General features: G+C 40.8%; 2 protein-coding genes across 6 annotated transcripts; one reads left to right on the top strand and one right to left on the bottom strand.

Annotated features, from left to right (window-relative positions):
• On the bottom strand, positions 1-16,468 carry PRPF4 (pre-mRNA splicing tri-snRNP complex factor PRPF4). Of its 2 annotated transcripts, none has more exons than XM_080669516.1 (14): positions 16,281-16,468; positions 15,164-15,341; positions 12,793-12,979; positions 10,945-11,032; positions 10,451-10,530; positions 10,184-10,277; positions 9,606-9,700; positions 8,543-8,601; positions 8,177-8,300; positions 6,287-6,376; positions 4,205-4,327; positions 3,980-4,087; positions 3,769-3,887; positions 1-3,265 (listed from the first exon to the last, which is right to left on the bottom strand). In XM_080669516.1, the coding sequence occupies exons 1-14, from the start codon at positions 16,305-16,307 to the stop codon at positions 3,072-3,074; spliced, it is 1,566 nt and encodes a 521-aa protein (XP_080525642.1). In that variant the 5' UTR covers positions 16,308-16,468; the 3' UTR covers positions 1-3,071. The 2 variants fall into 2 exon arrangements, with proteins under 2 accessions (XP_080525642.1, XP_080525641.1); XM_080669515.1 differs by having other exon boundaries at positions 15,164-15,344; positions 16,281-16,385.
• On the top strand, positions 16,432-27,498 carry CDC26 (cell division cycle 26). Of its 4 annotated transcripts, none has more exons than XM_080669530.1 (4): positions 16,432-16,647; positions 19,143-19,242; positions 20,103-20,196; positions 26,275-27,498. In XM_080669530.1, the coding sequence occupies exons 2-4, from the start codon at positions 19,190-19,192 to the stop codon at positions 26,449-26,451; spliced, it is 324 nt and encodes a 107-aa protein (XP_080525656.1). In that variant the 5' UTR covers positions 16,432-16,647; positions 19,143-19,189; the 3' UTR covers positions 26,452-27,498. The 4 variants fall into 4 exon arrangements, with proteins under 4 accessions (XP_080525656.1, XP_080525659.1, XP_080525658.1 ...); XM_080669531.1 differs by having other exon boundaries at positions 16,609-16,647; positions 20,075-20,196; positions 26,275-27,094; XM_080669533.1 differs by lacking the exon at positions 19,143-19,242 and having other exon boundaries at positions 16,444-16,647; positions 26,275-27,094.

Raw genomic sequence — 27,498 nt, 5'->3', positions numbered from 1 at the left:
AATTTGTTAAATAAGCTTTCAGAAGCCTGAAATTGAGTTGGTTTGAGTTTAACATTTTTTAGTTTAATGGAATTAGCTGCTACAAATTCTTGGGGTCTTAATATACAAGATATTACAAAATAGCCAAGACATATATTTCACATTTAATAAAACCAAAGTCTTAACATGTGAAGAAAAAGTGGAAAAAAATTCTCCATTACAAAATTGTAAAGTCACCAATGTATCCCGCCAGGGGCCTAGTACCTACCTCTCCATTTGTGCCATCAAAGTTAATTACACTGAAGCTGGGACTCAAGCTCTCCCCACTGACTTCATTTCTTTATACATCCTTGCTCCTTAACCTTGTGGCAGGCAATGAACTCAGCATGTTCTCAGAGCCAAGAGGAACAGGAGAGGAGCTGGGGGAAGTTCAGGAAGGAACACTTGCCTCTGCACTACAGCCTACTGCTCTAAAGTAAACTTCATCCCCACTCATAGGTCAAACTGAGGCTCCACAAGTTCAGCTACTTGGTTCAAGATCACCCAGCCAGTAAGTTGTGGAGGACTTTCAGTCAAAATAAGAATTATACTCTTGAAGTGGCTTATAGGCCATCCCAATAATACATTGGTGTACATTTTGGGGGAGATAGAGAAACATTACAATGTCTCCTATTCTCACACTTAGTAGTTCTAACCTTGAGGCAATGCCATCCTCAGAGGGGGCCTCTGGAAATGTCTGGGACTATCTCTGATATACCAATAAAGTGAGTGGGTTGTGCTTCTGGCTTTTAGCACTCTAGAGGTCAGACATGCTACAATGCTAGATAGTTCTGCACAACAAAATATCATCTATCTTAAAATGCAAAGTTTCCTGTTGGATAACACTATAGGCTCCTCATAGGTTCAGGAGGTAGAAGTGGTGAAAGTATTAAGGCCCTTTGGCATGAAGTCAGAGGAAGAGATGCAGTGACTTGTCAAAGGGCAGTATAAAAGGTGGAGTGGTTAAAGCTATGCACCAGTCATGCTGGCTGGACTGGTCTTTGGCCAGTGTTGCCAACATAGTCAATACAACCCTATGAAATCTCTTCCTAAGGTCATACAGAGACAGAGCGGGATCCTCCACTTACTAAGTGGGTAACCTTGAGCAAGTCACTTGACTTCTTTGAGCTTTGTTTTGTTTGTAAAAAGAAAGCTCCTAAGATTCTGAGGATTAAATGAGATGTCTGAATGTGCCTGGCGCAATGTCTAGCCAGAGTATCTTGTTAAGTGGTGGCTATATTTATCTCACCATTATCATAAAACGCCACACTCGGTTTATGTTCCTCAGCTAACCCCCTTCTTACAACATTTCCAATGAAGAAATGTATATTCCACAAGACACTTGTTTTGCCAAAGACTTAGATAAAATGATTTCACTCAGTTGCCACCTCTAAATCCCTTGGACTCCCCACTCCCAAAGACAATGTTAATGGGATAGAATTTAAACTTGAAAAACTAAAAATTTTAACACATTATATCCAAACTACGCGCTAATACACTAATGTTCATTATTAGTTTACACATACTACAAAGTAGTATTGAAAATAATTTTCTTCATGGCCAACTACAGAGGAAATATGTCCCTTTATACTTAAACCACAGTGCAGTACCCAACAGAGAGGAGGGTTGAGAACTCAGAAGCTTAAACAAGTACACAGGGTATGCAACAATTTGGTTATAACTGAAACCAGATTAAACACAATATTTAGCTACATATCACACAATCACAGCTTAAATAGAGCTAGACAAGCTACACTCAGCCACTCTGGAATAGCAAGTAACGTGTGTTCAACACTTCAAGGAGAAGCCATCATACAAGCCCTATATACAATCTTTTCTTCTTCTAAATTCCTATGTTTTTGTATGAATTTACTGTGTACTTTCAGAGTTCAGTGATTGTATATTTGGGGTGGAAAAAGGTGAAGGCAACAGCTGGATAGCCAATGAGTAAGAGTTACAGAGTCCAGATACCGCATAGTTCACTGGTAGTTTGGCCCACAATGCAATAGCCCTCTCTATATTTTTTTAAATGATTAACAGAGTGATTAAGGGGACAGAAATTGGAGTAATCATATTTGAGATCACATGTTGTATCTCAAACCAAAAAACAGGGACTTTGATGGACCAAAGGCTGAGATTCAGAAAAGACTTAACTATGCAAAATAATTATTTGAAGTATAGTTTTTATAATGGGATTTTACTCTGTAGCAAATATGTAATAAAGAAAAAAGTCAAAGTTGATGTTTAGTAATACCCTTTAGGGATTTTTTTCCAGAGTTACCTTGACATGAAGGGTATATCCTTTAAATAACGAATAAAAAGGAGTTTGCACAATAGAGACATCATGTTAGCTTTCTAAATATTTCATTGAATCTTGACACAATGGTCTAGCTTTGGGGTAACATGAAGGATGCCAAACATCAAAGAAAAATGGAAGACATTTTCCAACAAGGCAAATGTTCAGTTCTGAGCTTCCTGAAGCTCCCTGAGGCAGGTACTATTCCAAGTGAAATCAAAGGAAGAGGTAAAATCTTCTTTACTGCGTAACTCGGAGCATCGCTGTGGGTCTACCTCTTCACCTCCCATTTTCAGGGCAGAGGAAAGGTTCTCGCTCTGTCAGGCATTACTTAACCAGTATGTGGTGAGATGTGCCTCTTTACCCGAGGGCTCCTAGACTGCAGTCCAGCCTCCTTGCTCCCTAGGTCACAAGCAGTCCTGAAGCATGTACCATGTAATAGAAAGCCAAGTTTCAAGAATTACAAATGGAGCTAGCCACAATCCTGAGTGCTATGAGGAAGGCAACAGGGTATTCAAACAAAATATCAATAAAAACAATTGTCTACATAGTTACTGGCAGGGCTTGAAGATGAAATTAAAATTCAAGCATGAAAGGGGTTCACCAGCACCCAGGAACTGGGCTGTCTGCTTGAAGTGGGGGCCGACTTAGAAATCCAATCTACTGAGGGTCTATACATGGTAATTGGCAACAAACATGATAGAACAAAATGGCTCTTAAGGGAGAGCTTGAGGTTTGTGTCCTTTTTCTATGGTGCCTATTCAGCCATCCAGAGCTTGAAGGTCCTGTCATATGAGCAAGTGGCTATAAGCTGCCCATCAGAAGAAATGTCTAGGCCCATCACTTTGCCTTCATGGCCAGCCAAAGTCTTCAGTGGGGACCAGCCTGGATGGGTCCAGATCTTGGCTGTGTTATCATAGGCACCAGTGAGCAAGAAATTCCCATGGATAGCTACAAGAGAAAAAAAAAGGGGAGTTGCTTAGGAATGTAAGTATTCAAAAGAGCTTAAGAAAAGCACAAAAATCTTCCAGAACATACTATTTCAAAAAAGAAGGTATTTCTACATTCAGAAAAAACCAACACTGATCTGTATTTCTACCAGGTCTCCAGGAAAAAGGGACAACTACAGGGAAAATTAGGGAAACAAGTAACATTAAGGTTTTTGGCTCTTTCAACAACCTGTTCAGAATAGTATTAAGGATTTGGTGCTTAGGATTTCCATGGAGAAAAAGATGCAGCAAAACACTCATGAAGTCTTTTACTTCCTAGCAACGAGCATGCTGTGCTATAGTTCTGTCTGAGAGTAGGGTAGAGGGAAGGAAATTATAATTTGCTTCTTCAACAGAGTCGAAATTCTCTCCTGTTCCACCTCCAAGTTAAGCTACAGCCTGGCCTCCATTCCATGAAAGTGCAATCTGTCTTTCTCATTATTCTAAAACAGGAGGAAAGCTTACGCTCAAACTTGACACCGGTCACTAAGTTCTGATGGGCAGGGATGGTATAGATGCAGCGCCGCTGTCGAAGGTCCCATACTTTGCAGGTGTTGTCACCACTGCCGGTTGCAATGTGGTAGCTGTGGGTCAGATGCAGTATCAAAGTTAGAAACAAAGAGTACTTCCTGACCAAGAACCCTCTTCACCCCATCATTCAAAGAGCTTATTTTACCCATTGGGGGAGAAATTTATTCCATAGATCTCCTTCAGGTGCCCTTCTAGGAACATGATACAACGTCCTGTACGGAGGTCCCAAACTCGACCAAATGCATCCAGTCCCCTGATAAAATAATTTACAAATGAACATTGTGAATCCAGTTCTCAGTGGAAGCAGCTATACATAAGAGGTGAGACTACTGAGCTGCCCCTGCCCCTGGCTATGTGGAAAAAGCCTTACCCAGTGCCAGCCAAAGAGCCATCTTGATGGAAGGCAATGTCATACACACCCATGCTGTGGCCTTCCTGATGCAGGATCTCCTCTTGAGCTTCCAAATCCCATAAGCGCCATGAGCGGTCATAGCTAAAAAAACAACACACAAATATTTAGCCAGCATATTATTTATTCAGTTTCTACAATGTGCAAGGTATTATTATTAGTCATAGCTTCAGTTATGCTTCTGCAACTACTTATAAAACATTATTTTCTGGCATAAGCAATCTATAATAATAAAAGCATAATATGCTAATTAGACCAGACATCCTTCCAGACGTCCTTCCTTCTGGACAAAACCGTGGGGGGCAGGGACAGAGGCAGAGGCAGCAGAGGTCCCTGGCCGTGGTGGAGGTTGGGGACTGAGGCAGAGGCAGCTGCTGCAGCGGCGGGGGGGCCAACGCCCTTGCATGAGTTTTGTGCATCGGGCCTCTATTGTCTTAATAACTAAGCATATCTGTCTTATTATGACTTCCAATAAACCTATTTCAGTGGCTATTTTAAGAACAGAATCCCCTAAGAATGGTTCAGCAAAGACTCTGTTGCCTTCTTTCTTCCCCAATTCCACTTTTATGTTCTTTCATTCATCAAGCATTGATATATTTACTGGGCCCTATATTCATGTTGGGGATACAAAAATCAATCATAGACAAATCAATGGAGTAGAAAAGAAAGAAAAGAAATAGACCCACTCATATATGGTCAAATGATTTTCAATAGGGGTGTCAAGCAATTTCAACAGGGAAAGGAAAGTCTCTCCAATAAATAGTGGTAGAACTGTTGATGTACATGGAAATAAAGACAGAAAAGAAAAGTCAAACATTTTAAAAAAGGAATAAAGCACCTGAAAACTACACAAGAGAGAATTACAAATGGTAGTAAGCATATAACAAATAGTCATTAAAGTAACAAAAATGAAAACCATGAGGTTTTACTACACATTTGCTATTTTGGGCAGAATGACAGGACTGACAAAACCAACTGTTGGCAAGGAGGTGAAGCAATAAGAATTCTGGGAAAACCCCTTGGAAGTTTTTCAAAAGTTAAATACGCAATGTACCCTATGACCTAGCATTTGCATTTGTAGGTATTTATTTAAGAGAAAGAAAAGAAAAGCATGTCTACAAAAAGTCTTGTCCACGGATGTTATGGCGGCTTTATTCTGACTAGCCAAAACCTGGAAACAGCCCAACTGTCCATCAATAAGAAAATGGATAAATAAACTGTGGCTCAATAATACAACTGATTACTCCTCAGCAAGAAAAAGGAACTGCTCATACATACAATGTGAACCAGTCTTTTATTAAACTTACAGAACCAGAAAGGGAGACCAATTTGTAAGCAGAGAGATTATAATGCAAAACACCCCACAAACCCTGCCCCCAACAAAAAACAACACCCCAGAACAACAAACACAAAGAAAACAAAACACACACACCTCTAGTGTTGGTCAAGAAAGAGTGAAAATTTTAGTTTTCTGGACAACTAGTGACTTTAAAAGTTACTTCCTAGCAACAAGAAGCATGCTGCAATTTAAGAGCAAATACACTTACCTCTAACTACATAATATATTCTATTTGACTCACTGACATCCAATAAAATCCTTGAAGATCTCTGTTCTAAAAATTTACTTGGCAGTTAACCATAAAGGGTTAATAAGATGTCATAGCCCATCTATATATATAAAAGCCTAAGTGACCATCTGGTATCTATGATGCACAATGACTGCCAGGGGGCAGATGCTCAACGAAGGAGCAGAAACCACAGTCAAGGAAACATGGAACAGACTGATGAATCTCAGAGGGAAGGGGGGAGGGAGAGAAGAGATTAACCAAAGATCTTATGTGCATACTAGAGGCCCGATGCACGGATTCATGCACTGGTGGGGTCCCTCTGCCTGCCCTGCGAGGATCAGGCCAAAACCGGCTCTCTGACATCCCCTGAGGGGTTCCGGATTGTGAGAGGGCGCAGGCCAGGCCAAGGGACCCCACCGGTGCACGAATCCATGCACCAGGGCTTTAGTACAGATAGAACAATAGGAAGGCTTACCAGGTGGTACCCAAGAAACGTCCTGATGGATGCCACATTACACGGGCCACACGTACTGTATGGCCTTCAATATCTGCCACTGGTTCATCACTGAAAAGAAATCAAATACATGTGAGTAAACTGTTCTATATGCATGTAAATAAATATTCATTGAATTTATTAACAGTTGCATACAGATGCACCAACTTTTTATAATTTGAGAAGCCAAATTGTAAACACACTTGTAATTTGTTAAAATTTTAGGTCTAACAAGAATTTGTCACTTCCCAAGGTTTTAAAAGATTTGGGACTTCATGTACCACAGGGCAAAACTGCCTATACCATTAAGAAACACTCCTGCCCTAACCGGTTTGGCTCAGTGGATAGAGCGTCGGCCTGTGGACTCAAGGGTCCCAGGTTCGATTCCGGTCAAGGGCATGTACCTTGGTTGCAGGCACATCCCCAGTAGGGGGTGTGCAGAAGGCAGCTGATTGATGTTTCTCTCTCATTGATGTTTCTAACTCTCTCTCTCCCTCTCCTTTCCTCTCTGTAAAAAATCAATAAAATATATTTTTTTTAAAAAAAGAAACACTCCTTCTACCTGAATTCACTATGTTGTTAAACTCTGAAGGCTATACCACTTAGAATTAAGAGAAAATAAAAGATAAGCAAAATAGTTTCTCTGCACCAAGGTAGTACTGAGATTCTAGGAAGAAAACATACTTTAATAGAGATGTGAGGCTACAAAAATCAAGCAGTTTTGGTGCAAGTGGATTACATATAAATCTCAAACTTTAGCTTGTTCAAGGATGCACATAGAAAAAGGAACTCCTAAATACATAGAGGCTTAGTTTCCTTTGGGTGGCCCTTAAGTCTTATTACCCAGTAACTACAGAAGGAAGATCTGAAACACCAGTGAGAGAAAATAAACAAGAGCCCTAAAGAGGACAATTAAAAAGAGAACTTTGTCAATGTGCATACACAGAAGTAATGCAAGTCCTAGGGGAACAACTATTGCTGAGCATTATCAAAGCCAATTAACACTTGCTGTGCTCATACGTAAGGGCTTGTCTGGTAAGAAGTGGAGACAGTAATTAGCTCTTTACAAAAGCCTGATGTACTTTCCCAAAGAAAGAAAACTAAGAAACTGGATTCAGATGTCTTTTGGCGAACAACATGCTCCCAAAATTTCCTTGAAAAACAATATTCATAAACACATTTAAAACAACTGTTGTAATTGGAAAATACGGTCTAGGTAAAGGATGATGCTACTGGGAGGAAGACATCACTTCCTTAGCAATACTGCCAGACAGACCTCACTTCCCCTCCCCTGTGGCTGTCTGCTAAGAACCAACATGCTGTCAGAATGTTATCTTGAGTCAATCTACCGAATACTGCATGTCTTCAGTGCCAATATATTGCATAGGAGGTAAATGGATCTTTCCAGAGTAATGGAGCCAGGAAAAGGTGGCCACTGTTAGAGGCAAAAATCAAGTTCTAAAGTTGACAAGAAAAAGCCTGACATGACTCTAATGAGAAAAGGTGTAAGAAAAATTCTCTATTTTTTTTAAAATGTATTTTTTTATTTCAGAGAGGAAGGGAGAGGAAAAGATAGAAACATCAATGATGAGAGAGAATCACTGATAAGCTGCCTCCTGCACGTCCCACACTGGGGACCAAGCATGCAACGCAGGCATGTGCCCTGACCGAGAATTGAACTGTGACTTCCTGGTTCATAGGTCAATGCTCAACCACTAAGCCACACTAGCTGGGCTCTATTCTATTTTCCTAACAAGTTTCCTTGACTCTTAGAGTACTCTGGGGTTAAACGTCAGATTTTCGGGTCCTAAGAGCCAACCAATCAACTATTTATTTCAGTGATTTCAGTATAGAGAGAACAGTAATATTCACCTGTCAAGGCTCCAAAGTTTCACAGAACCATCAGCAGCACAAGAGGCCAAATTGACATCTTTTTGGTCCAAGGAAACAGTGGATTTGGGATGGAATACAATTGCTCCTACATTTGTGTTATGGCCTGAAGGAGGGTAAGAGATGAAAGTTAAAGGGTTCCTGCCCCCTTATAACTTATGTGCAAATACAGAGTATGATGAAAAATATAGGTATATATTAGGGAAATAAAGACATATAGAGTATTAAAATAACTATTCAACTATTTTAAAAATAAATTATTTCAATTTAAACTAATATTTAAAGCACATTAATAAGAGCAAAACACAAAAAAAGACTTAAGAATGTGAAAGACACATTCTAACTCACCTCGAAGAGTGTGAAGGAGGTTGCAGTCAGGAACAGACCAGAGCTTGCAAAGCCCACTCCTATCAAATACAAAGGAAAGCATCTCAGCCAGGGTTGGTCTGGGAAGGAAAAGGTACCTTGGTAACATTACAATCTCTTTTCACCCCCATTAAATTTTACAGTGGCAGACATAAAAAGAATGAAAGGCTTATTATTTGAAGTGTTATAGAAGAAAGCTACATTTAGTTCTCATGCAACTAGAAGCCTCTACTGGACTATAATTAATACACACAAGTTGCGATTCTCCTTAACTTTTGGGTTAATTTGTGAGGGAACATAGGACAAATTAAGTTATCCAATAATAATAGCATTAATAATGATACTATCTCCTTAAATATGAATGGCATTTTGCTGCTTACAAAATACGTAACTTTTTTGACTTCTTTTAAAAAAAATTTTTGAAAAGACTTTTTCAGGAAATTTCCCACCAATTACTTTTATATCTATCATCTCAAATGATCCTTATTAACAGACCTGTGAGGTACGTAAAATAGGAATGATAACTTCTGCTTTATAATGAAGGTAACTGAGGCTTGGAGAGGTGGAGGTATCTGTGTAGGTCCTCGGCTTTCTCCTGAACCACGGTCTCAACTGCTGCCTAGTCAAGTAGTTCCTGTGCATACAATGTAAGGAAGTTTCCCCTCTTATATCTAGTGGGCCATGTCCCACAAAAATAACTAAATAGAACAAAACAAGTTATCACATCCTAAGAGTTTTATGCAAATATGGTGGTAAGTAGAAAATAAAATAAAGGTAGCTCACTCCATGACATGCTCCAAAATACTAGTGTCAAGAACATACTGCTACATGTCATGATCTCTGTGGTCCCTTGTGAACACTAAGAACTGTTCACAAAGACTTACTGTATAACAAATGGGTAGAGTAGTAGCATCTCTGGTCTGGTGTGATCATGAGAAGCAGAGCAAGAGGGTGAAATAGAAATAGACATCTAAGACATGCTAACTTTTTTCCTGAACCTATTCCTTATTTAGGAAAAAAAAAGTCACTGTAAAACTTAACTTACCAACAAGCTGTAGCCAGCATTTTGGAATTGGGACTAAAGTGACAGTAGGAGATAGGCCGATCATCCCCAATCTGACTGCAGAAATTATTCAAAGACTTAAAAAACAACAAACAACATATAATGATCATTAGTAGGCTAACACAGGAGTTGGCTTTTCCACTATAACAAAGCAACTTCACAAGTTTTAATACAATCCAAGATTCTTTTATACTTTTTTTTGGTTAGGAGATACTTATATGGATGAATGAATGGGTCAAGGCATATCTCAAACTGCAGCACATGGTCTTTTACAGTCTTAGTATCACTGGCCCTACTGTCAGCTAAATATAAAGAAGAAAACCATGGAGAGATCTACAGTACAGCTTTGACATCCTAAAGGGAAGAATTCAAGAATAGAACCACAGGCTTCTGCTGAGTACAAAGTACAGTAGGTTCCTGCCATATAAACAGATGGCAACAGTGTGAGCAGGGAGGAATAAATCTAGCTGCCTTTACCTCTTAGAGGTGGGCCAAAAGGGAGACTCTAATAAACATGTAAGAAGCTTTAAGATATTGAACAATTGCTGACAGCATCTTACCCGGAGAGATTTGTGCAGCTCTTGCATCTGGGAGGTCCTAGTTGTTTCAGGAATCTCTTTATGGAGACGGGCCTCTTCCAAGCGTTTCATTGCCCTATGATATGCAAACAACATTACCATCATGAGAGTAAATGGGTTTTACACGAGGGGTTTACACAAGTATCTTACACTCAATTTCATTTAATAACCAGTCATTTTAAAGCAGGTCCTCCGTCCCTGAGAGGAAACAAGAATAATCTTCTTTCTCCTTACAAAGGCTCTCCTCACCTGGGCAGTGAGTAATTAGCAATCCATAGTCTAGCCACCTTCAGGGTGTGTGGTCCTTCATGGTACCAGGTTTGCTGATACTGGAAGTTAAATTAAGAAAAGAAGTATTAAGTCTGAGCATTCCTGCCCCCACTTGTAGCTGTCAATTCCCTATTTTAACTGCCCAGAATAAAGGTGACTTAGTTCAGTAATAGGATGAAATCAGGCATGTGCTTTCTACTGTTTCTTTCTGTGCGGTCTTGTTAGATGGCTTCTGGTTCCCTGTTAAAAGTTACACCAGGAATGCTATAGTTCTTTCCTGAATGGGAAACTCACTAATTTCCACTTATATCTACACAGAAACCATAAATTATTGCCAACCACTATTCCTGAACGGTAGTCTTCAACCCTCCTACCCCCAATCCTAGCAAAGCAAACCACTGAAAACATAAAATGAGAAAACTATCCCCTCATCTCCTTCATGTTTACATTACGAAGGTAAAGACATATTTTACCTCTTCTTTGGACTTCTTAGATTTCTCATCATCTTTTTTAGTTTTTTTTAAGGCATCGGTACCGACCACCGAGAGGATATTTCTTAACCTGTAACAAAAAAGATTTTTTCTGAAATTTAAACAGAACTGAGATAAAAATTTGAAAAAGTACATCTAAGAAGGGAGCAAGCTTCCTCTATTCTTTCACCATTCAAACTCCAAGCAACCTGCTTTGAGATTCAAGAGGTCATGCCTAAACTTCCAGTGTGATTTCCTTCACTCAATCTTCAAAATACCCTAAGATGAACCCTAAGTAATTACCCTAATCAATTTGGAGTTAACTAGCTCCACCAGTTACCACCTGGTCTGTGCAAACAGCCAACCCTCATTCAACGTCACATGTGGCAGATACTAAGGTGCTAAGTATACAACAAAGACAAAGAAAAGTTTGTTATTTCAAGTAGCACAGACTTGGGGGTGAAGTGGGGAGGGGGACAAAGTAACAGGAACTATAGAACATTGTATTAATTATTAATACAGTGGTAATTACAGGATGCTAAGGGGAACATAAAAGAAGTACCACCCTAGCTGGTTTGGCTCCGTGTATAGGGCGCTGGACTGCAGACTGGAGGGTCCCAGGTTCGATTCCAGTTGTGGGCGCTTGTCTGGGTTGTGGGCTCGATCCCCAGTGGGGGACGTGCAGGAGGCAGCTGATCAGGGATTCTCTCTCCTCACTGATGTTTCTCTCTCTCTCCCTCTTACTTCCTCTCTGAAACCAATAAAAATATATTATATATATGGGAGTACCTAACCTAGGCTTGGAGGAAGAATCAGGGAAGGCTTAATAGAGGAGGTATTTACCTATTTAGTCAGGTCAATAGGTCAAGAATGCAAGAAGATTGCTGAGACAGAGGGTTCAACAAAAGTAAAGATCTGGAGGTAAGGAAAGCATGCTAAGCTTGCAATCACAAACAGGTTAGTATGGCTGTAAGAAAAGTGGTTTTCTTCCCTTGGAGTTCAAACAGGCCCAGCATTGTTGGTTATATTTAATGAATCCGAGATAAAGTTAAAGGTTTTAAAGTTATTAAAAACACAAACTATGCAAACCAAGAAAAAAAAATGATAGGGAGAATAGGACAGTGAATAGAAAGACAAAAAGAGGACCTCCTAACCACACAGCTAGCCTGTCACTCAGAGACTTTGCAACTTGAAAATTACAAGAGGAGAATTATCTAAGGACAGTGTTCCTTTTCAATAATATCCAAAACCCACTTATTATGTTTTATATCAGCGATTTTCAACCAGTGTGCCACAAGAATTTTTAAAACATGCAATACCTGACTATTTCGTCAGGAGCACTGACCTCTTTTCCCTTAGATTGTCAAATAAAAATGACAACAGCTAACACAACAATAGCCATCTCATATGAATGAATCAAAATTATACCTATTTTTCCTTTGTCAGATTGGCAAAAAATACATTTTTGGTGTGCCATAAAATTTTAGTAATTAGTTTATGTGCGCTGTGAGATGAATTGAAAATTGCTATTTTATGTCACTGACAAGGAATGCATTTGTTGTCTAAATTTTCGAAGTTTCACTACAAATGTTTATCCAACTCAAAATTCCACATTGGGGAGAGGAAAAGAGAGCATGGTGACACCCTCTTCTCAGTTTATAAAGAAAAATTAGTAGTGGAGTAAAAATTGGCCTTAGACTCAGGTTATGGGTTAAACTATCTAAACACAACTTAAAATATTCTGTTAACAATATCTGAGACATTCTGTTAAAGTTTTTGCTGTAAATAACAACTGAAATTTGCAACTAGAACCCTGTGGTTGAAAGAGAAAAAAGTATTTAGAAAGGGCACCTTTCTCTTCTTTCAGCAGGACCCTCTCCAAAAAGTGTGATAGGCTCCCCCAAGGCTCTAAGGCAAGCCTTGACCTCTGAGTCGTCTGTCGAAACATTGATTTGCCGGGCTCGCTTCCTTCTCTCAAACTCAGCTAACACTTCGGCCTGTCGCTCACTTATGTGCTCTTCAATTTCAAACACTTCCCCTATAAAAAAGAACAGGCAACATCAGCATAATCATCAGATTTTCTTCAAATAGGGAAAATGAAAAAATTTCTTACATTTGAAGTTTGTGCATGCACTTAGTTCAAGTTAAGGGCATCTATTATACACTTTATTTAGTTTACTGTTTCTTGGGGCGGGGGGGCCCTCCCTCAGCCTGGCCTGTACCCTCTCTACCTCAGCCCGGCCTGCACTCTCTCTAATCTGGGACATCCCTCTCCCAATCCAGGACTGCTGGCTCCTAACTACTCACCTGCCTGTCTGCCTGATGCCCCTAACTGCTCCCCTGCTGGCTTGATCGCCCCCTAATTGCTCCCCTGCTGGCCTGATCATCCCCTAACTGCCCTCCCCTGCCAGCCTGATCGCCCCTAACCGCTGCCTTGGGCCCCGCCACTGTGGGTATGTCTGGAAGGACTCCGGAAGTTGTCCGGTCTAATTAGCATGTTACCCTTTTATTAGTATAGATAGCTTAGATGAGATAAAAAAGAGTTTGGAGCATCTTTAGCAAATGAGTTAACTAGGACTCCTATCCAAAAGACATAATAGAAATATTATTTTAACACTTGCCAAAGCTGCTCTCTAAAACATTCTCAGTATGGAGACACTTACAAATGAAAGTAGTAAATTGGAAATAATTACCACGAAAATGATATTTCTTGACTGCAAGACTTTCTGAATAAACTAGCAGCTAGTTTAAAAACCCACACCAAATACAAGCATTTGGATAAAAAATGGTAAGCATAGTGGTGAAGCAGTTATGTTTAAATCATCATAAAAGGCTAAAAAAAGTCACTAAAGTACATGTGTATAGAAAAAAAAACACGTGGGAGGATCAATGACAAACTTGATAGAAGTTCTTTCTGCAGAGAAGTCTTTTCATTTTATACTGTTTGAACATATTACAAACATTACAAATTAATTTTTAAAATATAATGGGCCACTAGTTACTGACATAGAAAGGCATCCTTAAGAGTGAAAAATACAGGCTACAAAATAATTTGTATATCATGGCTTCATTTATGGAAAAAAATTCTATATTTTTATAGTTTTAAATTCTTAGAAAGATACAGACTCAGTTAATAAGGATTAAAGATTTTTCTACTTCACACATTTCCACATTTTTTTTCCACAATTATATATATGTGTGTGTGTGGAGATATATATATATGTGTGGAGATATATATATCTCCACACACACAAACACACACTTGTTTTCATCCTCACTTGAGGATTTTTTTTTTTATTGATTTGATGTGAGGGAGAAACATCCCATATTTGCCCAACCACGAAATAAACTCGCAACCTTCTGGTGTACGGGATGGGACGACGTTCCAACCAACCGAGCAAATAATGGCCAGAGCATATTATAAATATTATAAATATTTTTATATATATTTTTAAAATAATTTAAAAAATATTTTGCCCTGGCTGGTGTGCACCATCAGTTGTTTGGGCATCATCCTGTGCACCAGAAGGTCCCAGTTTGATTCTTAGTCAGGGTGCATGCAGGAATCAGCCGATCAATGTTTCTCTCTCTCCCTTCGTCTCTCTAAAATCAATAAAAACAGATTTTAAAATTTCATTTTGGGAGAAAAATAAATGGAAAACTATAAACAGGATATTACTGTGAACCACAGTAATTCCAAACCAATGCCAGAATTGTGCTTGATCTCCAGAATAACTTCCCCAAAATTTAACTACTAATAAATAGCCTATTGTTGACTGGAAGCCTTACCCATAACATAAACAGTCAATTAACACATATTTTGTATGTTATATGCATTATATACTGTATTTTACAATAAAGAAGGCTAGAGAAGGAAAATATTAAGAAAACCATAAGAAAAATACATTAGTATTTATTAGAAAAATCTACATATAAGTGGACCCACACAGTTAAAAATATGTCGTTTATGGGTCAGCTGTACACACTGAATAACTCCTGGTAAAATACCTAACAATTCACGAGAGAAAAACTGTTTAACAGGTTTTAAGCAAAAGGCTCTCTGGATGATGCTAAGCCAAGTAGGCAAAGTATGACCATTTATAGTTATCAGTTTAAGAACAGAAAAATGTTGACACTAAAAAACAAGTGATATCTAAGTTTAAGAAGGCATTCATTGCAGAAAATTGGAGCACTAAAGAGGGACTCACAATTTGCATCTTACCAGAGGTTATGTTAATATTTCCTGCTTCAATTCCTGCTTTAAGTCCTTCTTTTCCCAAAATCCCAGATTCTCCTTTGGCCAGACGCTCCCTCTCCTTCTCTTCCAAACTTCCATAATAGATGTGTGGTTTCTTCACAACAGGCGCGACTAAGTCATCAGGTGCCTTAGTTTTGGTTGCCTGCTAAATCAAAGACCTGGATTAATTTAAGGCTTAATCTTAGCCATTTATTAGGCTTCCCTAAAGAATAAAGCTCATCTTGAGTTGTATTTCCTCCCTAAAGGAAAGAAACGGAGGGCACTTCGGTAGATGTTCGCCTGCCCAAGGGTCTGGGGTTCGATGCCCGGTCAAGGGCCAGTTCCTGGGTTGCAGATTAAATTCTGGCCCGAGTCAGGCGAGTGCGGGAGACAACCAGTAGATGTGTCTCTCTCACGTCGATGTTTCTATCTCTCTCTCTCCCTCCCTCCCTCCCGTACACTCTTTCTAAAAATGAATGGGGAAAAATGTCCTTGGGTGAGAAAAAAAAAAAAAAGTTGTGTCTTCACTGATGGGGCGGGAGGAGGGGCTGTTCAGCATCTCAGGCAGGAAGAGGTTGATACAACTACTTAATTTCTCTTGGCGATTTTCCTATCAAAGGTTTGCTTTGGAACATGTTTAATTCATCTGGTTGGAGTGCAATCTCTTCTTGGGTTTTATGAAACTTCCAGGGTTATTGCTCATCACAGAGGAAATATAAAGGGTGACTGAAATAACCAACCCGATGTTAAGGGGGAATGTTCTCCGACGAGAGGCAGCACATATGACGTTAGGAGGCCTCATTACAATGAAGAAGTCTGACAGAAGTAAGTCTTGGCCAGGACGCTGCTCCCTTTCAGAGCTCCGTTTCTGGACCAGTCGGAAGACGTATTTACCGTTCGCGGCTGTACAAGAGGTGCAAGCGAGCTTAAGCACATGAGAGCGCTTAGGAATCGGGAAAATGAAGCCCCGCTGAGACCAGACCGAGTTTCGCAGCCTTCCTCCTCAGCCCTCCACTGACTTAGCCCGACCCCTGAAGGCCCCATGCCGCAGGGATCCCCAAACCCCTCGGGGCTCCCTGCCAAAATGAGCTGAGATCTGTACCGTGGAGGAAGCTCGTGTGGAAGCCATGCCGGGCTCCGGAGCCGCGAAAGCCGGGCTCTACTTTCCAGACAATCTACCGCGCGCCCGGCAGAGCGGAACTGCATCACCGACCGGAAGTGGGTCGAGAGCGACGCAGCGTCCGGGACGCCGTGGAGCACGATGGGAATCGTAGTGGGAAAGAAGGAAGGATTGTGGGCGCATCCAGAGGTGTGACCCGTAGAGCCTCCGAGAAATGTACGCGGAGGCCGAGGTTCTGCGAGGATAGGCTCTGGCTCAGGGCAGTCCGGGGCGTGTAGCCCGGGTGGCTTAGCGGAAGTCTTGGTGGGCGCTGAGGCTCCGAGAAGGGGCAGAGCAGGCTTGAAAGGAGGTAGGTGCGTCGAGTCGCACGGCTTCGGGCTGAACTCCGGAGCGAATCGAGGGTTTCCGGGGCCGTTCTTCTTGGCTCTGCTAGCGGCTTTACGTTGTCCTGGAGCCGGGGACCAGGTTGCCATGGAAACCCTTGCCCCAGACGGGTGAGGGTTGCCCTGGACCTGCCGCAGGCGAGCCTTTCTGGGTGTCTGGAGTTCTCTCCCAGGGGCTCCCTTTGAGCTGGAGAATTTGGGCAGCGGCGAGAGATTAAGCTCGAAGAGCCCTCTGGGGCCAAAGTAAAATACTAAAAACCCGGTGGAGGAGCCACGGCCTGCTTTCCCTGTCTTCAGCCCGGTCTTTGTCCTCAGGTTCAGAGTGAGATGATGGAAGTGAGGCGTCAGGTACATGCAAACAACTCCGCATGGCCCTGTGTCCGGCTGGGTGCTGGGGCATCAGAGATGAAAAAGACAAGTTTTTTTTTTCCCTCATGTCGAGGGTGGAGATGCTCAAAATGTTGGGTGTTTCCCGCCCCTCTCCACAAGGACAGTTACTGTAACAATGGTTGTTATTTATTGAGAGTTTACTGAATGACAAGTTATATTCCAGGAACGTAGTCTGCATTACGTCACTCAGTCCATACAATAACAGTGCCGATGTGGAAATTAAGATCTAGTGAAATATGAAGCTAATTGTTGAAGATAAGCAGTGGATGGTATTAGAACACCCTGCGCTCTGCCCTTTTCTCTTACCCTACACTTTTACCCATCACTCTATACTGCTCCCCAGTGGCAAGCTTTTCAATTTGCAGAAGAGAGAAGAGTGCAAAGAAATGTTTTTCTTTCTTTCTTTCTTCCTTTCTTTCTTTCTCTTTCTTTCTTTCTTTCTTTCTTTCTTTCTTTCTTTCTTTCTTTCTTTATTTTTTAAAAATATATTTTATTGATTTTTTACAGAGAGGAAGAGAGAGGGACAGAGAGTTAGAAACATCGATGAGAGACATCTATCAGCTGCCTCCTGCACGCCCCCTACTGGGGATGTGCCTGCAACCCAGGTCCTTGACCGGAATCGAACCTGGGACCCTTCAGTCCGAAGGCCAACGCTCTATCCACTGAGCCAAACCGGTTAGGGCAGTTTTTCTTTGTTTTTTTAAAAAACATTTTTATTGATTTCAGAGAGGAAGGGAGAGGGAGAGAGAGATAGAAACATCAATGATGAGAGGGAATCATTGATCAGCTGCCTCCTGCACAACCCACACTGGGGATTGAGTCAGCAACTGGGGCATGTGCCCTGATTGGCAATCAAACCGAGACCTCAACCTCTGAGCCACGCTGGTGGGGCCAATGTTTTCCTTTTAAGCATTTCTCCCCAGAGCTTAGGCTCCCTCTGCCATTTATCTACATTGGAATCAAGATAATATCAGACTTAGTATCAGATGTGCTAGTATTTTATGTTGATACTAGAGGCCCGATGCAGGAAATTCGTGCAAGGCTGGGCCTTCCTCCCCTCTGGCTGCCCCCATCTGCCTTGGCCTGGCGCTGCCTGGGTCTGCTGCCACCCCCCACTTCCCCCTGGATTGATTGCCCCACTGACTGGTGGCCTGGGCCTCCCTCTGCAGGGCAATCATGGGGCGATGGTGGGGCTCCCTGACCAATCGCATTGTACCTGCCTTGGCTGGCCTGGCGCCTATGCGTGTCATGGCATGGTCGTCCCGAAGGTTGTTCTGCTGTACAGTCATTCAGTCAATTTGCATATTACACTTTTATTATTATAGATTATCACCTGTACCCCAATTTTCATGAGGGAGAAGGAAACATTTTTTTGTATACTTCACAGCCATTAGCTACATACTAGATACATGCAATAACAATTTATAAATAAAAAAGTTTTCATGTACTCATTCTCATTTAATCCTCACCATGTAACCTCTGTGTAATTTTTATGGGAGGCTTACCAAATTTAACAGCGTTGACTTCATCTGTAAAACAGCGATAATTTTGCTAGCATCACAGGGATTTTGTTTTAAATTAAAAATGTAAGGAATGAGAATGGAAAAGTATAGCACAATGCTCAAGGAAAAATCATTTCACTTTATTTGGATCTCTGGTTTATTCAGCAAAACATTACTGCCTGATTATCATAGATATACCCTATTGGATGTTGTGGAAAATATAAAGGTGATGCCATCAATAGATTTTAAACTCAGTGGGGAGTTTTATTTTTTTCTCCAAAAAATGTTTTTTTGTTAGCATAAGCACTACCTTGGGTTTCAGACTGGAGTGTTCGCTTGAACCCCTTGGGTCCTTGTTCTCTCTGCCTAGAATGCCCTTAATCCTCCTTCTTTGTCTGCCCTTCCCAAGTTAACTAAGACACCATCTCCTCCAGGAAGTCCTCCATGTCACTGTCAACCCTACACTTAACCCGGAGTGGATTGGGCCTATGTGATGCCATTGCATTATCCTCATCAACATTCTTAGTACACTATGCAGATTTCTGTTTACGCGTTTGTTTTCTCCACAGACTGTGACTGTGACTTTTAACTGCAGCTGAAAGTGTTTGTTTAATGAATGACCTATCTATTTAGGATCTGTTTAGACCCTGAGGATAACTCTGTGAATTGGTGAGTTAGAGGGAGATTTGGTAAACTGATTTTAGTATTCAGGAGTGATCACAGACCTCTCACAATTCTCATGTAGAGTTGATCAAATTTAATGACTTGTGTATTCTCCCACTAACACTGCTGAATTAAGATGTGGTATTTGAATGTTATTCTGCTAGCTAGAAAATACCTTTGAATGTAACTGGAGCATGAGATTAAAGTGACTGTTGCCTAGAATTCTTATATAGGCAGCTTGCTATTTTAAGTTCCTGAAGAGTGTTTTGGAATTAAAGAGTTGTGGATCTCCATCTTATAATAAAAATGTGTGTTGAGACAGCATGGAGAGAGATGGAGAATATTATACTAAGCGAAATAAGCCAGTCAGAGAAAGACAAGTATCACTGATTTCACTCCTATGTGGAATCTAATGAACAAAATAAACTGATGAATAAAATAGATCCAGAGACATAAAAGCATGGAACAGACTGTCGAATCTCAGAAGGCTGGGGTGGGTAGGAAGAGATCAACCAAAGAACTTCTATGCAAATATGCATAACCCATGGATACAGCCAATAGGATGATGAAGGCCTGGGGTGGGAGGTGGGGTTGGGCTAGAAGGAGTCAATGGTGGGAAAAAGGAGACATGTGATACTTTCAACAATAAAGATTTAAAAAAATAAATAAACAAACAGAAAAATGTATGTTCAGACACCTAGAGACTTAGAAGTGTGTGAATCCAAATGAGTCTTTTGCATTGCCATTCAGTTTAGTGTGCATGCTTACAAATTGATCTTATATTCCCAGCTGAAATTTATCCCCTCCAGTTTTTCCTCCTCTCTGCCATTTTTAACAGCTAATAGTTAACTGGGTCTGGCCCTTAGTGTTGACTTCAGGATGTTGCGACGAAAACCAACCCGCCTAGAGCTGAAGCTTGACGACATTGAAGAGTTTGAAAGCATTCGGAAGGACTTGGAGGTGAGTGTATAACTTTCAAACCCTTAGGAATATTTGAAACAATAACTCTGACTTTTGAACTCCAGACTCTCATATCAACAGCTTATTTGTATGCTTTTACAGGCACCTCCAATTCAATGTAATAGTTTCCTGTGGCCGCTGTAACAAATTACCACAAACTTGGTGGTTTAAGACAACAGAAATTTACTTTGTCACAGTGCTATAGGCCAGAAATCTGAAATCTGTCTCCACTAAAATCAATGTTTCAGCAAGACCGTGCTCTCTGCAGAGGCCCTAGGGGAGAATCTGTTCCTGACTCTTCCAGCTTCTGGTGTCACTGGCATTGCTTGACTTGTGGCTGCATCATTAAGATCTCTGATTCTGTGATCACACTGTCTTCTCCTACTCTGTCTGTGAAATCTTCCTTTGCCCTCTTACAAGGATACTTGTGATAGCATTTAGGGCTTATTCAGATAATCCAGGATAGTGCCTTCATCTCAAGATCCTTAATTATACCTACAGAGATCCTTTTTCCATGTAAGACAACATTTATAGATTCCTGGGATTAGAACCTGATAGCTTTAGGGTTCATTAGCCCATTATACTTAGCATGTTAAAACAAAAAAACCTCCAGTCTTTCTCAAGCTAGTTTCACTTCAGTGTTCCGCATCTCAGTACCTCTGTATTTGCTCAAGCCAGAACCCTAGGAGTCACTCTTGAGTTCTCCCTTTTCCCCATCCTTTATATATAATTTGTCTGTAAACCCTTTAATTCTACCTCCAGAATATTTCTAGAACCTACCTATACCTTTTTATCTCTCCTTACTTCAAGTAACCAACTCTCTGTGTACAGTTTCAGTAGCATCCTAAGTGGTTTTTCTATTTTTATTTTTTGTCTCTTAATTCATACTCCATCAGGTAGCTAGAATGATTTTTAAAAATGTTAAGATCATGTCATTCCCCTGCTTAAGACTCTTCAATAGTTTGCTACACTAAAAATAAAATCTCAATTCTTTATGGCCTATAAGATTTTATATGTTTTAGCCTCTCTCAGGTTTCACTTCCTGCAACGTGTTCCTTTGCCCTCTGTACCCCAGTCACACTGGCTTTCTTACATTTCCTTGAACATGCAAAACCGTTTATCAGTCATGGCCTTTGCACATGTTATTTCCCTCTGCCCCAGTGCACCCCCTTTCTTCATGTCTCTGTTTAAATGTCACTTCCTCAGTCTGTGAGGCCTCTTCTGACCTTGTCCAACTTAGGTGTGCCGTTCCTAGCTATGCTGGCTCCATCTCATTAGGGTCTCTCAAAGCACGTTATTCTTTGATTTTGTAGCACTTATTATAATTTACAATGATTTGTTTGTTGTAAAACCATTTGCATTAGGAACCTTGATTGTAGAAATCATGTCTATCTTTTTCACTGTTGAGTTCCCAGGATCTAGTACATAGTTGGAGCTCAATATGTATTTTTTAAATATGTTTTCCTTGATTTTTAGAGAGAGAAGAAGGGAGTGGGATAGAGAGAGAGAAACATCGATGAGAGAGAAACATCAATGAGAGAGAAACATTGATAGCCTGTCTCCTGCATGTCTGCTACTGGGATCAAGCCGGCAACCTTGGGCATGTGCCCTGCCTGGGAATTGAACCCATAACTGCTGGGCTCAGTATGTATTTTTAAGTGTAACCTTACCCCACAGTATTAGATGTGCATTAATAAGACTTAAATTCTTCAGTGGCCTTCAGAATAAAGTCCAGACTCCTTAGGATGGCATACAATGCCCTTGCTCATCTCTCCACTTTATCTTTCACTGCTGAGTTATATTTAACTTTACTCTTAGTGCCTATGCACACTCTGAAGTGCCCTTTACCTTTCTTTGCAGAGCGAACTCATTTTTTAAAAAAACATCTTTACTTTTTAAAAAAAGTTTATATTTTTTTATTTATTTCAGAGAGAAAGGGAGAGGGAGAGAGAAATAGAAACATCAATGATGAGAGAGAATCATCGATCGACTCCTCCTGCACGTCCCCTACTGGGGATCGAGCCTGCAATCCAGGCATGTGTCCTGACCAGGAATTGAACAGTGGCCTCCTGGTTCATAGGTCAACACGCAACCACTGAGCCATGCCAGCTGGGCTTCTATTCATCCTTTGACTCAGCTCCTTCTAGAAGTCTTTCTTTACTACCTACCCCAGCAGGGTTAGGTTCAACCTCTTCCTCCTGTGTTGACCTCTCTCTTACTAGTAGGTACTACCACTGTCATAATTATCTGTTTTTCTGTTTCCCTCCTCTAGGCCATATGCTCCTTGAAGGCAGGAATGAGTATATTCTTCTCTGCATCTGTCCCCTGTAATACCAGGCCCAAAGAAGTGCTCAATATAAGTGTATTTTCATTGGCTATTTCAGTAGATATTTTGTACTATATGGGAGAGGACATTATATCTTATACACGTCCATGAATGTGGTGGCTTTACTATGTATTGTATATGCTTCCTTTTTTTTTAACACTTAAAATTTTATTTCTGGGTATTAGATTACATTAAGGAATTATTGGTAATTGTGTTAGGGGAGATAATCCTATGTTATAAAAGGCTAATATGCAAATCGACCAAACGGCAGAATGACCAGTTGCTGTAATGTGCACTGACCACCAGGGGGCAGACGCTCAATGCAGGAACTGCCCCCTGGTGGTCAGTGTGCTCCCACAGGGGGAGCGCTGCTCAGCCAGAAGCTAGGCCAGCCGTGGGCAAACTACGGCCCGTGGACCGGATCCGGCCTGTTCAGCTGTTCTATCCGGCCTGCGGAGCCAAAAGAGTGGAGGGTTCTCTTGCTCTCCCCTCCGCTCCTTTACTTTGAATTTATATTAGTTCACACAAACACTCCATCCATGCTTTTGTTCCGGCCCTCCGGTCCAGTTTAAGAACCCATTGTGGCCCTCGAGTCAAAAAGTTTGCCCACCCCTGAGCTAGGTTCATGGCTGGCGAGTGCAGTGGCGGTGGTGGGAGCCTCTCCCGTCTCTGTGGCAGCATTAGGATGCCCGACTGCCAGCTTAGGCCCGCTCCCCACAGGGATCCTAGACTGCGAGAGGGCACAGGCTGGGCTGAGGGACCCCTCCCGAGTACACGATTTCGTGCACTGAGCCTCTAGTGCAGTGGTTCTCAACCTTCCTAATGCTACGACCCTTTAATACAGTTCCTCATGTTGTGGTGACTCCCAACCATAAAATTATTTTCGTTGCTACTTCGTAACTGTAATTTTGCTACTGTTAATGAATCGTAATGTAAATATCTGTGTTTTCCGATGGTCTTAGGCTCTATAGCAGCGGTTCTCAACCTGTGGGTCGCAACCACAGTTCGCTACCGGTTCCCACAGGTTGGGAACCGATAGCAGGGTCGCCTAAGACCATCGGAAAACACAGATATTTACATTACGATTCATAACAGTAGCAAAATTACAGTTACGAAGTAGCAACGAAAACAATTTTATGGTTGGGGGTCACCACAACATGAGGAACTGTATTAAAAGGTCTCGGCATTAGGAAGGTTGAGAACCACTGCTCTAGTGGTATGATAGTTATGCTGATCATTGGCCTGTTCTCAGTTACTTCCTCTGACTTTGCCCTTCTTTGATCTGTATCACAGGGGGCTCAGCTCCCAGATTGTATCTGTCTTATTAAGACAGATAACTTGGATTTCTTTTCCCTCTTCCTCATCCCAGAGACTTTAGTTTCTCTAAGCCATAAAGTGCTAGCATACTGAACTTTGACTCTGCAGAGTCAGCTCACTATTGAGTTAGTCTTTTTACTAAAGGCAGTATCCAGAGGGTTTTACCTGTTCTAGAGCAATTGAGGTGTGAAGGATAGTTTTGCTCTTAACTAAAATGAAACCAGAAGAAAATTAGTATTTCATTTGTTGTTGAAATCAGTTTGATTACATTTGATGACTCTGGATTCGAAACAGTCAGCAGTTGTTCATGGTGGGAAGCCCTTTAAATTATTTCATTCCATTTAGATAGTCTCAGAGTTTCTCATGGCTTATAAAATGATAGCATCCTTTGCCTTTAGAACTGTGGTCAAAAAGTTATTTGGGGAGAACTTCCTAATGTTTCTTATTGATAGGGCAGACTAACTAGAGAGTAACACAGAGAAATCATGATATTTATCTATATATACAGGGTGGGGCAAAAGTAGGTTTACAGTTCATATGGAAAATAATACAATAATTAATAAATAATGTAAGAATAAACTGTGTATCACATACAACTGTAAACCTACTTTTGCTCCACCCTCTGTGTGTGTGTGTGTGTGTGTGTGTACACATAATATAGTACCTTATTTGATTATTTAAATGTTCATCAGTAAGTGGTGAGGTATGGAAGTAATTCCAGTGATTAGACTAGTCGAGCCATTCTTCTAGTAAGGAAGTCTAGATAAAACATGTTCATTATCTCAAAGAAAGTCATTATCATCTATTATCTTTAGTTACATAGTGGTAGTTATGGGATCTCTTTTTTAAAATGGTCAAACTGAGACATTGATTTTGTGAATTCTGCTGTCACTTATGATTTAAGAGCTAAGCCTTTTCTCTGAAAACAAAATGAAACCCCAAGCCTTTTGATAAGACAGCACAAAACCTATTTCTGTGTTATATATTTTTAAAAATATTTATATTGATTTCAGAGAGGAAGGGAGAGAGAGATAGAAACATCAATTATGAGAGTGAATCATTGATTGGCTGCCTCCTGCACACCCCACACTGGGGAGCCCGCAACCTGGGCATGTGCCCTGACCGGGAATCAAACCGTGACCTCCTGGTTCATAGGTTGATGCTCAACCACTGAGCTACGCCAGCTGGGCTTTGTGTTACATTTAATCTCATGATGTCAGTCAAGCTGTTAATTTCTGGTGGTTATTGTTTTACCAGTCACTTTATTTTTCCGTCAATTATCTCTCTATCTATATAAAAGCCTAATATGCAAAGTGTCCCCTCCGGAGTTCAACCTACCAGGAGTTTGATTGCTCGCTATGACATGCGCTGACCACCAGGGGGCGGTGTGTAACGAAGGGAGGCCCCGGCAGTTGGCAGCTGCTAGAGACCTTACCTGTGCACGAATTTCGTGCACTGGGCCTCTAGTCTTGAATAATACACTTAATGAAACACCTCTCTCTCCCCCTTTTCTGACAACTCTTGCTTATCTAATTGCAGCTTCCTGCTCTGAACCTTCACTCCTCATACCTCACCTCTTCTTTGTGTCTTTGGCAGTGTGGCTTTCCTCTGTGATAGCTTAGATTACCCTATGTTGTAATTGTCTATCTGTTTCCTTAGTGTGTGACCTCCTGGGTATGGGGTATATCTTTTATCATCATGTGGTAGTCCTCACTTATCTGCAGGGGAATATGTTCCAAGACCTCCCGCCTCCCCGCCCTGATGCCTGAAACTAGGGATAGTACTGAACCCCTATGTATACTGTTTTTTCCAATACATAAAGACTAATGATAAAGTTTAATTTATAAATTAGGCACATTTAGAGATTAACAACATACTATAGTAAAAATTATGTGAATGTAGTCTCTCTCAAAATATTATACTTAACGATGATAATGTGAGATGATACAATGACTATGTGATGAAATCCAGTGAGATGACTGACAGGCAATGTGACATAGCGTTAGACCACTATAATGGTGACTTGAACACATGCAGAGAGATGCTTTAACAGTCATTCTGAAATTGAGGCTGCTTCTAAGTGACTAAAAGGTGGGTAGCGTATACAGGCTGGAGATGCTGGACAAAGTGATAATTCATGTTTCAGACGGCATGCAGTTTAAAACTTATGAATTACTAATTTCTGGAATTTCCCATTTAATGTTTTTGGACCTTGGTCGATCATGGGTAACTGAAACCTCCGAAAGCAAAACCATAGATAAGGGGGGACTGCTATACCCCTTACGTTCCTAACCATCCAAACCTAGGATTTCAGTTTATTGTTCTATAGACCCTAACCCTCTCCTTTACCCTATGTCAAGTACATTGTGGGTGCTAAATAAATATTTGCTAATGGAAAGAATGTTGCCTTAATCCTAAAACTTTTATACTTTCAGACTCGTAAGAAACAAAAGGAAGATGTGGATGTTGTAGGAGGCAGTGATGGAGAAGGTGCCATAGGGCTCAACAGTGACCCCAAGAACCGGGAACAGATGATTAATGATCGAATTGGTTATAAACCCCAAGCCAAGCCCAACAATCGCTCATCTCAGTTTGGAAGTTTTGAATTTTAGAGGTGGATTTTTTTGCTTGCCAGAGCCCTGGAATGGTGTAAAATGATGGCAGAAGTACAAACACAGTTCAGGGAATTGAGTGCTTGTAGTCAAGCAGAATGTTTTACCTCCTGCAGAGGGAAATACTTCTGCATGAGATTACTGATGCTTAACTTTCACTCAAAGCTGAAATCCAAACTCTGGTTTGTCTCTGGAGAATTTGACTCGATAAAACTTGTCTGATTTTCAATTTTAAAAATAAATATATTTTCAGAAAAGTATGAGACATCCTTAATGAGTATAATAGTACTATTAACACCCAGACATTAAAAGGTAATTGCTACAGGGGTGACGTCATTCTTCCCATCTTCATGAAAAGACCCTGTGCACAGAACACTTCCATTTCATCCTTATAACTGACTTTCATTTAACTCATTTGTTCAGCAAGTATTTATTGAGTGCCCACTATGTGCTAGGTACCATTCTAGGTACTTAGTAGCATCAGTGAACAAAATCAACAAAGATCCCTACCCTTGTGGAGATTAGATTTTAGTGATTATGTGTAAATTTGATCTCCTATTCTGAACTTGTTCCTCTGGACCCCCCAAACTCCTTGGAGGCTTAGTGGAAACTTTTCCTTTTCTGTAATTAAAGCACACTTAGTAAATTGAGTTCTCTGCATGCAGTTTTCCTTTGAATCAGGCCTCACACATCCTGAGTGTAGGAATAGAGCAGGCATTGAGTATTCCATCCCCTGGGGTTTCACATGAAGCCTGGGTGGTCAGCTGGTGGGGAGGAGGAGAGTTTAACCAAAGCAGACCTCATGAGGGCTTTCCAAACTACTCCTGTGTGTAGAGTTCTGCTTTTCTGCTCATAAGGAGTAAATTTTGTTCCACTTTTTTGATCATATAGCAAGGAATTCAGGGAACCAAGTTGGCTGTGGATTTATCATTGTTGATTGAAGCTGAGTGGTGTGTACAGAGGGATTCATAACATTTTTTTCTATTTTTTTATATGTTTGGGAAAATTCTCTAATTTAAAAGATTAAAAATCATCGATTGTGGAGTG

The sequence above is a fragment of the Plecotus auritus genome (genome assembly GCF_963455305.1).
Source record: "Plecotus auritus genome assembly, chromosome: 5".
Lineage (NCBI taxonomy): Eukaryota > Metazoa > Chordata > Mammalia > Chiroptera > Vespertilionidae > Plecotus > Plecotus auritus.
Note: the sequence above shows the minus strand (reverse complement) of the source record. Positions and strands in the feature narration are given on the sequence as shown.